Below are 12,360 nucleotides of genomic sequence, written 5' to 3'. Positions count from 1 at the left end.
CTATGGGCCTAGAAGTATGGAAGGTTGGGTTTCAGACACACAGTAACCCAGAAAGAAGACAGGTACACAACCCATTGCTCCAAAGTCCTACTCTAGTATCTGCCTTACAGATCTCATACAGATAGGGCCTAAATCCTAGAAGGACTTTCTTTACCTTTCCAGCTCCTTGTTTTCCCCAGAAATGTCTGCAGCCCACTCTCATTCTGAATGCAACTCAATCTCCTCCCAAAGTATCCCCTTCCCCCAAGAATACCCAGTGACTGCCAGGCCCACCTCCAAAGGCCCAGACCTCCAAGAGCCAGGAAGGAAATCTACACAATATTCCCCACTTATCCTCAATAAAGAAACTTTTGCAGGACAGCACCAGGTACAGAGAAGCCCCCAACCCCATATTCAAGAACTGCAACTTTCCCTATGCTAGCAGGAGTCCTACTTGACAGCCTGTCTGAAGTTGCTGCTGGTTCCTCCCCATGAATCAACCAGCAATTCTCTGGCACTAGGACCCTGCAGACAGGGAACCCTGAGCCTGCGCTCTAAAGAGAGAGATGCACCATTTCACAACTTCAGCAAAAGCCAAGGCAGCCAACAAAGCCACAGCCACCTTGGCTGTGCTTGGGCTCTGCCTTCTGGGCAGCTCACCGGCCACTCCCCAAAAGCAGAGCATTCTGTCCTTTCTCTTTTTAAATCCACGTCATCATTTGATCGCAATGGAAATCAATCTCCTCAAGTCACCACGCAAAGGCGTATCCATAGCAACCACAAGAGGAAGGACACGGAAATGATGCTCCAGTAGCTGCAGCAGCAAAAGGTAAGCCTGTTTCTCTACCATCCATGCTATCCCACCATTCTCCCCCTTCACTCAAGCGTATCTTACCTACAAATTCTATCATATCAAAGGGGAAAACGTAAAAGGTGAGTGTTAATAATCTATGCTATTATGTAAGGTTATAAGTCTGCCTACTCCCATATCTGGCAGAAAAAAATTTTCTTTTTCTGGTTGGATGGGGTCAATTCCCTTTTAAGTATTCACTGTCTCGGGTGACACAGTCTCAGCCTGGAATACTTGACAAAGCATTCTCAGTCACTGGTCTTTCTGGTTGGGACGCTAGTCTCATTCACGGACTTCAGAGTTCCCGACGTGGCTATAAAAAGCCAGCAGCCACACTGACCCCACTACCCTGCCCACCCATGCCACCAGCATGCCCACACACCAGCCAGGTAAGACCCGCTCTGTAGCAGCCCTGGACCCCAGCCCCTCAAGGTCCAGAAGCCTGGAGCTGGGATTCAATTTCTGCCTCCTCTGATGCCTCAGAGGAAGGAATGCCACTTCTGCAGAGGTAAGAGACTCATCAAAGCACTACTAACCCTAAGTAATCCTCCATGCCTCCATTTCCTCTTCTGTAAAATTGACACTGTAACAATTCCTTTAAAAGAGCTGTTGTGAGAATGCCTGAAAAGCGCTCAGAAGAGTGCCTGGTACGAAGCACTCAATAAACATCAGCCATTATTATTAGGAGAAAGAGGAAGGAGGGGCCTACAGTGTGAGGTTTAAGTTCTGAGGGTACTTAACACTCTTGGAGAGAATCTCAGGTCTGATCTCTGTCCCTTTCCTCTGGACAGTTATTTCAAGCCTCCCTTACTACTGTAATTCCTATCTGAGCCCACACTACAACTCCCCTCAGCAGATAAAGTTCCTAAGAAAAAAACCTGAACCTATTAGAGCACAATTCCTTTGCAAATTTAGATATATCTGCCACCACCACTGCCTCTTTCTTCCTACATTCTTTCCTTTCTTCTGTCATTCCTCTTTAAGAAAATGATGTCCCTTTCTTTTCCAGGTCAACCCTTCTACCCTCCTCTGAGGATCTGACTTAGCAATCATCTTTTCCCTTGTCCCTTCAACTGCACACACCCTCTCTCCTCGCTCTTATACATTATCTGGTAACCTATGCTCGAGACTTCTATTCTAGGAAAAACTGTCTCTAGTTTCTGCTACCTCCTCCACAAGATGCCACCACATCTCTTCCTTCCTTCCCAGCCAGGCTATTCAAAGTGAGTATACCCTCTCTCTCCTCCTTTCCCAACCACTCCTCGATCTGGCTTAATCTCACTCCTGTCCCTACCATTTCTCAGTAGCTGCTCACACTAAAAAAGTAGGAGCCCTGGTGACCATAATCTCCCAACTGTCCAGTCTCAAGGTGCATTTTCTAAGCTCACCCTGCTTGACTTCCCTGTAGCAGCTGAAGCTGCTGCTCCTCTTCTGGAATTTTTTCCTCTCCTAGGTCCCCAGGCAACATTCTCTTGTACCTTGCACAACAATCCTTCTTGACTCCTCTGATATCTTCAGCCTCCTAGGAGCAGAGCTGGGCTCATCCATTCCCATGGTATCAACCCCCACTTACACCTACTGCCGCAGGCACAGACTCTCTTCTGCATCTTAGACCCACACTTCTACCTGTCTGCTAAGTGCCACAGACAACCCCCCCCAGGTTCAACATAACTCAAAACACACTTGGTATCTTCCCCTCAAAAAATGTTCCTCTTCTATATTCCCTCTTTTCTACTGGCACCACCACCCACCCAAAACAGAAAACAGAGTCATCCCTAACAATTCCCTCTCTTGTTCTCAACAACCCATTAATCATTACATCAGGTTGACTGTCTCTACTATCTCAGATTCATCTCCTTTCCACCCCCACTGATCTAATCCTTAGTTCAGCATTATACCATGCCTATGTTATATTACAAGAGTCTCCTGATGTCCCTGATCTAAATTCTCCCCTTAGTCTACTTCTACTTCACAGTTAGCTTCCCAAAATACAATCAATATCACCTCTCTGTCCACAAAACTGAATCTCCTTAGCACAGAACTTCAGGTCATTAAAAACCTGGCCTCATTATGAATATCTAGTCTCATGGATCACCTCTCCTCTGAACTCAAAGTTCTAACATTCCAGCTACATGGATATACTTACCTTCCCCATTATGCCTCCGTAACTGTTGCAAAAATCACCAAGGCCATTCCCTTTCCTAATAATCAAGGCTCAGTTCAATTACCACCTTTGTCCTGAAAATTCCCAATGTCTCCATACAGAGCTAGTCATTCCTCCCTGTGCTCCCACACAGCACTCTGGACATATCTCTATTATAACATCACATTTTTATTAAAATATTGTCCCCCTTATCCCATCACGAACGCCTCCAGGGAAGAGAGTTTTTATTCATTTCAGTATCCTAAGCACTGCACACAGAAGACATTCAATGTTAAATACAAGCCTATACCAATACCAGGCTCTGGGATATAAGCTGGCTCTGACAAATTTTCCAGAGTAACTCCACCCTCAAAGACACCCCACCCCCACCGTAGAGGAAATTAAGACATGTACACACGAACCCCAGCAGATGTAGATCTTTCTTCTCCAGAGAAGAGCCTAAGAAACTAAAAATGGAATTTGGTACGGAATTTGGTAATGACACTGGTTCTCAATCTCACATATTTCCATGGTGAAAGGACTCAGACAGAGGCTTTTAGGCTATACCGCAAATGCCGATGTGGGAAAACAGCTTGAGTGAGGCTTTGGAGGTGACAAAGGTCTAGTCTTTGCTTAAGTGAAGCCCTCAGGGGATGTGTAGGAGCGTGGGGACACTCAATTTGTCCATCAGCCAAGTGCTACTGGTATTAGCCTGAACTTGAAAAGAAAAATGAGGGCGCCTGGGTTAAGCAACTACATTTGGCTCAGGTCATGATCCCAGGGTCCTGGGATCAAGCTCCCATCAGGCTCCTTCCTCAGTGGGGAGCCCGCTTCTCCCTCTCCCTCTGCCTGCCACTCCACCTACTTGTGCACGTGCACACGCGCACTCTCTCTCTCTCTCTCTGTTAAGTAAATAAATATTTTAAAAGAAAAAAAAATAATAGAAAGCCAAATCCAGAGTCTCCAAAATGGAAAGGACCCTAAGACAGTACCACTAATAGCTATACACAAGTCAAGGAGCCTGAGAATCCTCTACTACAATCCCTCCCAACCCATAACTCCAGGCAGCCACTTGCAATGACAGAGATGACAGAGTAAAACCTAGAGTGGAAGTTGTCAACAGTATCACAATGCTCCCACATCTTCTGAATCTTCCCTAACAAGTTCTTCTCCTTTGTATCCTCACATCAGGCCCAACTCACCAATTCTTAGTACCGCCTCCTGTATCCTTTTTTTCTTCTCCATTACCACTGTCATCTCTTTGGTTGGCCATTTAATAGCTTTGAGAATTGAGGCAAACTATTTTCCCTCTTTGGAGTCTCATCTACGAAACAGGGTAACAGCTGCTCTGCCTACCTCACAGGATTATTAAATAAAATGAGACCGTGCCGGTGGAAGGTTCTGTAATCTGTAAAATCTTATACATAAATGGAAGGCATGCTTATTATCACCAACCTGAGTCCTCTACTACTGATTCGTGTAGCACATCTGGCTCCCTCCCCATCTCCCCAATTCCAGCCACACATTATATCCCAGAGTAAGACTATGACACACTCTAAAATACTGTTTTGCCCAGATAGCCCCTGGCTCCAAATCTTTCACTGACACACCATTTCTTACTTTAAACAAACAGGCCTCCCTGTGACATATGCAGTGTCATCTCTGCACCACTGTCAGCTGCTTAGGATGCTTTCCCTGGTCTTGCCAGCCCCACCCATCCTTCAGAGGCCAGCCAAAGCCCCACTACACTCCCTATAGAAAGACAAAATTTAAGAGAGGCATCTAAAACAATGTCATGGAAGAATTAAGGATCATTCAGTGGAGGAAACTTGGTGGGAACAGCTATCATCTAACACTTTAAGAGTCACCTTTGGAAGGGGGACTGTACTTACTTTCCTGTTCAGTTGTCAAAGAGAACCTGGGACCAATAGGATAGAAGTTGCAGAGGCGCATTTCAGCAAAAAATTGAAAAACTTCCTTATTAAGCTATCTCAAGATGAAATGTAGTAAATTCCCTGTTATTAGAAGTGTTCAAGCCCAAACTGGCCATTTGGGAAGGATATTTTAGATGGATGTCAACTATCAAAAGGGTAACTGAACTCGAATCACAGCATTTTAGATCTGAAAGGAACCTTCGTACTCTTCTAGTCCAGCCTCCTATTTTATAAGCCTGGACAGGTCAAGGGGATCGCTCAAGGCAGCAAAGTTTGTGTCAGAGAGCAGGAAGGAGAACACAGTCTCTAAATTTCAATTCAGTGACTTACACCCTTGCTATTCAAAGTGTGATCTGAGCATCAGCAGTAGCAGCAGCAGCAGCAGCAGGACCTGGACACTTGTTAGAAATGCAGACCCAACCGCAATCTGTTCTTTAACAAAAGTTTGAAAAGCACTGACCTACACTGTCCCTTCCAAACCTTGATTTTCCCAATCTGGAATTGCATTTCCCAAACTACTTCAACTGTTAAACAGAATCAGCACCCAAGAAAAACAGCATTCCCCATTCAAATCTGTGAAACTCTCCATACCATACTTCCAGTGTGAGATTCATGGTAACTATCTTTAGCATAGTAAAGCTCTGAAATATTCCACAGAAGAGAAAACTTTAACCATGAAGTTTCTAAACATATTTGAGCACGAAATGCCTTAAGGAAGAAAAAAAGAATTATGGCAATCTCCTTTAACATCCCCGTGACTCATGCTCTGGCTGGACACCAGGTAAAGAATGTCAGCCTCCACCTCATAGTTCTCGGACTCTCGGTACCTTAAGCATACTGGATTAGTAAGTGGTCAACGCGGGCTTGCTGTTCTCATCACTGCAATAGAGGAGGGGAAGCTTCCAAATCATTGTCTCTTTAAAAACACCGGAGTTCCTCATCTGTGTGATTTACCTGTGGTTCTGCCTTAAAGACAAGCGGAATGTGCAAGATGACTTCTCAAGGGTCATCCTGCCAGTTAAGGCGGTCCCCGGGGGGTGGGAGATACAGACATAGCAGACCCATATCCACGTCCCCATGCTTGAGTCCTCTATGGGATTTGGGTTTTTTGTTTTGTTTTGTTTCGTTTTTCGCTTGACACAAACTTCTTAACCATGTGCCCACAGAAACCTGTGGCTCGGAATGGGTTCAGGGGTGCCTCAGACGCTCCCAGGAAAGGAGGGAGACCCTCGCCGCTGCGGAGGAATTCAGGGGCGCAACCACTCCGACCCCGGGAGCACACGGCAAAGCGGAAGAGCGCAGGTGGGTCGGACAGGCCCAGAATCAGGCAGGCGCCCACCCCGCCGCGGCCCACCCCTACCGTCCCCGCTCCGCACACCGGGCTCCATGCCGCGCCCCAGCCCAGCCCAGCCCAGCACCGGGCCCCCCGTCCGCCGCCGGGAACCTAGCGAACACGCAGGGGGGCGGCGGAGGAGACGGTTGGCAGGGTGGCCGCCTCCGTACCTGTCCTGTCAGGGGCTCCGCGCCCGGCTCGGGCCCCACCACCGGCGACCGACGCCCAAGTCCTTGCCGGTCGCGCCCCGCCCGCCCCGCCCGCGTGGGCTGCCCAACGCGCCGCCCGACCCCTTGAGGCCCGCCCCACACCCTCTCGCCCCAGAGGCACAGGGACGCTCCAGCTCCAGGAAACACGCTACTCTTCCCGGAAGACCAGCCGGGGTTGAAAACTGCGCGCTGAGCGCAGCCGAGGAGACCTCTGTCAGGCACAAAGCTGGACACCTGGAGCGAGATGTGCGCGTGCGCACTGTGCCTGGGCAGCCAGTTAGGACCACAGGAGAGAAGCGCCTCTAGGCCTGCGCCCTCTGCCGGCCGTCGGGAGACAGCGTTTAGGGATTGGAGGACTCCTTTCTCTGGGCAATGTATCTCCAGGTGTCCCTAAGCTTTTGAGCGCTAAACTGCTAATTAAAACATTAGTGATAACCGTATTTCGTCAGTTAGCTTGAGGAGAAAATTTAAATTTTGCGGCTACTCGGCGTCATCCATATGGGGATACAGTTATCTCACGCCTTTACAATGGGAATGTAAAATAACGCAAATGCACCTAATGGCATTTTGGCTTGTCTAATCTACAAAGAAAAAAACAAAACAGTAAAAGGACAAATCCCTTGACCCAATGTACCCACTTATAATAGTGTAGTTAAGTGAAATAGTAGGGCAAGTGTTCAGAGATGCTTGTACAAAGATGTTGGGAGGATTTGATATATGAGGGGTTTGAATTCTAACTTTGATTTACAGGCTGTCTGAGGTCTCGGGTGGGTTCCTTAACCCGTCCATGTTCCCCTGTTGCCTCATCTGTAAAATGAGAATGTTAATGATATTGTCCATATTACTAAGTTGTTAGGAAAATTAAATGAACCCATATAAAGAAACTGAATAATAATCATTGTGATGTCATGCTTATCTCAGCTAATCTAACATTGAAAACAACCTGAAAAGTCCATAAAATTGATGGTGAGGTGGAGGTGGGGGTGGAGGTATAAATGGTAGAAAGGATGAATTGGGCAACGTCTCTACCATGGCCCTGTTTTTTCCCCATTTCACCTTTTAAATATTTCTAATATATAGAATGGATAATCTATTTGGATAATTCAAAAATCAAAACAATATAGAAAGCAAAGTAAACCGCCCTTCAGACTTTGTTTCCATCCATTCTTTCCCTTTGCCCACTACAGGTAACCTTTGTTTTTAGTTTGTTTATCTTCTCAATGTTCTATGCAAATTCAGGCAAATATGAATATATAGTCTTTGTCCTCCCATTTGTTATGCAAAAGATAGCATGCTATATACACTTGTGTCTCGGTTTCTTCACTTAATATATCCTGGATCTTTCTAAATCAGTAAATAGAGATCTTCCTTTTTAGTTTTTTTATTTTTATTTTTTTAGAAAGAAAGCACAGGAAGTGGGGAGTGGGGCAGGTGGAGGAGGCAGAGGGAGAAAGAATCTCAAGCAGGTCCCACACCCAAGCCTGATATGGGGCTCAATCCCATGACCCTGAGATCATCACCTGAGCCAAAATCAGGAGTTGGATGCTTAACCAACTGAGCCACCCAGGTGCCCCTCTTATTTTTTTCAGCTACATAGTACTATATTGTCTGGATATACATAATTTATGAGCCAGCCTCTTCTAGTGGGATACTTTGTTTCCAGGCTTTTGCTGCTGCAAGCAAGGCTACAATGAATCACCCTGTACATATGACACTCCATATGTGATCAGGTATGTACAGGTAGGATACATCTGGATCAAATAATAAATGCATCTGTAATTGTAGTAGAAATGGCTTCCATCCCCTTCAGTCAAAGAGAAACAGCATATAAAAATTAATCTAAAAGATACTACATGCACCTACTTTTTATTGTGATAACACATGCATAAAACTTCCCATTTTAACCATTTTTAAGCATATGGTTCAGTGGAACTAAGTACACCTACATTATTGTGCAACTCTAGGAACCAAGGGCAGTCTGCTCCAAAATGTGCCACTTTGACATGTAGATTATTTCAAACTAAAAACAATCAAGAACCAAGAGAGGAAGAATTTTTGACCTCCCACCTAACTGTCTTAAAGAATTTAGATAGAGGACCTGCTTCAGGAAGAGAGCTCTCACTATAGATAACTACATTACAATATGAACTAGGAATGGTAGAAAGGGAGGAACATAACAAGGCTTGTTTGATCAAAATTCCTTCTGTGTTCCTTGTTTCTGGATGGCCCAGCAACTATTTATTCACCAAAATTTACTCTTTTCATGTGCCTGTGACTTGTTTTCCTTCCCTTTGTAGGAAAAAATTTTCCAGACTTCTACCGCCCTCCCCTTAGTTCAAGATGACATACATGCTTCAGTTTGCCTGACTGGAATGGGAGTAGGGATACAGGAAAGACCCAACTGCTTGTCAGCACCATAAAAGGGGGTGCCCCTGAGTCTAAAGGATGGGATGTGCTAATAGGAGAAATATTGTTTCTTTTACATTGGATTAGGCTGCATGGTCTTCAAGGAAAATTAATAGTGTCTTTGTTCTATGTCTTTTTTCATAGGTGCCAGCCTGAGCATCCCTCTGATTAGGAATTCCAATCTGCATGACTGGAATCCATCCTCCCAAACTGTGATGCTGAACAGAGAATATCTGTGCTCATTGGGTGGAATCCTGTGCTTTACAGAACATGGGAAGGGACCAAGGGGGGAAAACCTCCCCTTGAGGAAAAGAATACTGGTTCCTAGGGGGAGGAGATGGTTTTCAGGTTGAGAGACTTGGGGAGGTGATTGGATAAAGGCAGAGAACAAGCCACATGCAGAAGAATGAAATTGGACCATTTTTTTACACCATACACAAAAATAGACTCAAAATGGATGAAAGACCTGAATGTGAGACAGGAATCCATCAAAATCCTAGAGGAGAACACAGGCAACCACCTCTTTGACCTTGGCCGCAGCAACTTCTTATTAGACACATCTCCAAAGGCAAGGAAAACAAAGGCAGAAATGAACTATTTGGACTTCATCAAGATAAAAAGCTTTTGCACAGCAAAGGAAACCGTCAACAAAACCAGAAGACAACCAATAGAATGAGAGAAGATATTTGCAAATGACATATCAGATAAAGGGCTAGTATCCAAAAATCTATAAAGAACTTATCAAACTCAACACCCAACGAACAAATAATCCAATCAAGAAATGGGCAGAAGGCGGGGCGTCTGGGTGGCTCAGTGGGTTAAACCTCTGCCTTCAGCTCAGGTCCTGACTCAGGGTCCCAGGATCAAGCCCCACATCGGGCTCTCTGTTTGGCGGGGAGCCTGCTTCCCCCTCTCTCTCTGCCTGCCTCTCTGCCTACTTGTGATCTCTCTCTCTGTGTCAAATAAATAAAATCTTAAAAAAAAAAAAAAAGAAATGGGCAGAAGGCATGAACAGACATTTCTCCAAAGACATGCAAAAGGCCAACAGACACATGAAAAAGTGTTCCATGTCACTTGGCTTCAAGGAAATACAAATCAAAACCACAATGAGATATCACCTCACACCAGTCAGAATGGCTAAAATTAACAAATCAGGAAACAACAGGTGTTGGTGAGGATGTGGAGAAAGGGGAACCCTCTTACACTGTTGGTGGGAATGCAAGCTGATGCAGCCATTCTGCAAAACAGTATGGAGGTTCCTCAACAAGTTGAAAGTGGAGCTACCCTACGACCCAGCAATGGCACTACTAGGTATTTACCCCCAAAGACACAAACATAATGATTTGAAGGGGCACCTGCACCCCATTGTTTATAGCAGCAATGTCCACTATAGCCAAAATACTTGGATAGAGCCCAGATGCCCATCAACAGATGAATGGATAAAGAAGATGTGGGGTGTATACACACACACACACAATGGAATACTACTCGGCCATCAAAAAATGAAATCTTGTCACTTGCAACAATGTGGATGGAACTAGAGAGTATTATACTAAGCAAAATATGACAGAGAAAGAAAAATATATGATTTCACTCATATGTGGAATTTAAGAAACAAAACAGAGGATCATAGGGGAAAGGAGGGGAAAAATAAGATGAAAACGGAGAGGGAGGGGTGCCTGGGTGGCTCAGTGGGTTAAAGCCTCTGCCTTCGGCTCAGGTCATGGTCTCAGGGTCCTTGGGATCGAGCCCCCCATCAGGCTCTCTGCTCAGCGGGGAACCTGCTTCCCACTCTTTCTCTCTGCCTGACTCTCTGCCTACTTGTGATCTCTGTCTGTCAAATAAATAAATAAAGTCTTTAAAAAAAAAAGAAAAGAAAACAGAGGGAGACACACTATAAGATACTCTTAACTATAGGAAACAAACTGAGGGTTGCTGGAGGGGCGGTGGAAAGAATGGGATAACTGGGTGATGGAATGAGCACTGGGTATTATATGCAACTGATGAATCATTAGATTCTACCTCTGAAGCTAATAATACACCGTATGTTAGTTAAATTAACTTAAATAAATAAATAATTTATAATTGAAGAAGCATATTCATATATGCAACTTGTTTCAAACATATTTAGAAGTGTTTGAATGCTAGGTTGACTATACATTTTTAAACTTAAATTTAATTAAAAAATTTAAATTCCGTTTCTTAGTCACGTTAGCCACATTTCACATACTCAGTAGCTACATGTGGCCAGTGCTTTTGTATCAGACAGTCTAGAGCAGAACTTCAACCCTTCTTCCCCCTGCTTTTTTATGCTTTTATGAGAGCTCTAGCTTTTCAAAAAAAAGAACCTGACGTTCAACTCATCATTACTTGGCTTTGTTACCACACTCTCATAGAGTGTGAAGAGACAAGGTGGCCCAGGGAGAGCCAGGCCTGCTTTTCCCCCACTTCTTTCTGGGGTAAGGGTGGGGACAGCATGAGGGTGGCCCCTCAGGGGACCTTGAGGACAATGTACTAAGAACCCACTATGTGGGATAAGCCAGAACAATCATAAAAAGTTCCTCTTACAGTGGGAACTTAGGACCACACAAGTCCTACTGCAGAATTCACGGGAAAAACCATATCTATAGATACAGATACTTTGTTAAATCAGAGTACCAAAGTACACAAAATCTCGTTAGATTCTCTAAAATCAGGAATTACAGAGATGTCTAATACATCTGGTTCTAATCAACATTGTATTTTAGGACATAACTATAAAATAAGAAAAAATATTAAAAAATAAAGATTAGAAGGAGGAAATTAAACTGTAACTTCTCACAGATGATATGATGACCTACATAGAAAATGTCAAAAGAATCTGAAAATTATTGGGGTACCTGGCTGGCTCCATCGATGGAGCATGCGACTCTTGATCTCAGAGTTGTTTAAAGTTAAAATCTTAAAAAAATTGGGGCACCTGGGTGGCTCAGTGGGTTAAAGCCTCTGCCTTCGGCTCAGCTCATGATCCCAGGGTGCTGGGATTGAGCCCCACATTGGGCTCTCTGCTCAGCAGGGAGCCTGCTTCCTCCACTCTCTCTGCCTGCTTCTCTGCCTACTTGTGATCTCTCTCTGTCAAATAAATAAATAAAATCTTTTTAAAAATCTTTAAAAAATTAAAAATAAGTCTTTAAAAGAGGAATCTAAAAATTATTAGAATTGATTTAAAAATAGCAAAGTGGCTAGAAGTAAAAATCAACATAAAAAATCAATTACATTTCCATAACCAACAATGAAAAGTTAAATAGTATAATTTCTATTTTTTTATTTTAAATATTTTATTTATTCATTTGAGAGGGAGACAGAGCAGAAGCAGGGGGAGCAACAGAGGGAGAAGGAGATGCAGACTCCCGGCTGAGCAGGGAACCCTATGTGGGGCTCAATCCCAGGACCCCAGGACTGTGACCTGAGCTGAAGGCAGACACTTAATGGACTGAGCCACCTGGGTGCCTCAATAATATGATTTT

General features: G+C 44.4%; 1 protein-coding gene and 1 long non-coding RNA gene across 3 annotated transcripts in view; one reads left to right on the top strand and one right to left on the bottom strand.

The window, feature by feature from the left end:
* Positions 1-6,564, bottom strand: part of DCTN1 (dynactin subunit 1) — a 29,486-nt gene extending 22,922 nt beyond the window's left edge. The window contains exon 1 of one of the 2 annotated variants that reach the window (XM_047744379.1): positions 6,410-6,564. Coding sequence is in view for 1 of the 2 variants with exons in the window: in XM_047744373.1 (XP_047600329.1) it covers positions 5,734-5,742 (9 nt within the window). In the remaining variant the exon portion in view is untranslated. Of the gene's footprint in view, positions 1-5,733; positions 5,862-6,409 lie in introns of those variants that run through there. The other variant, XM_047744373.1, reaches the window with a different exon arrangement.
* Positions 5,849-9,327, top strand: LOC125108490 (uncharacterized). Its single transcript, XR_007129927.1, has 3 exons — positions 5,849-5,977; positions 6,073-6,208; positions 8,999-9,327. It is a non-coding gene; the product is annotated as an uncharacterized LOC125108490 (long non-coding RNA).
* Positions 9,328-12,360: the final 3,033 nt, after the last annotated feature.

The sequence above is a fragment of the Lutra lutra genome, chromosome 9, assembly GCF_902655055.1.
Source record: "Lutra lutra chromosome 9, mLutLut1.2, whole genome shotgun sequence".
Lineage (NCBI taxonomy): Eukaryota > Metazoa > Chordata > Mammalia > Carnivora > Mustelidae > Lutra > Lutra lutra.
This window is presented reverse-complemented; position numbering and strand designations above follow the sequence as displayed.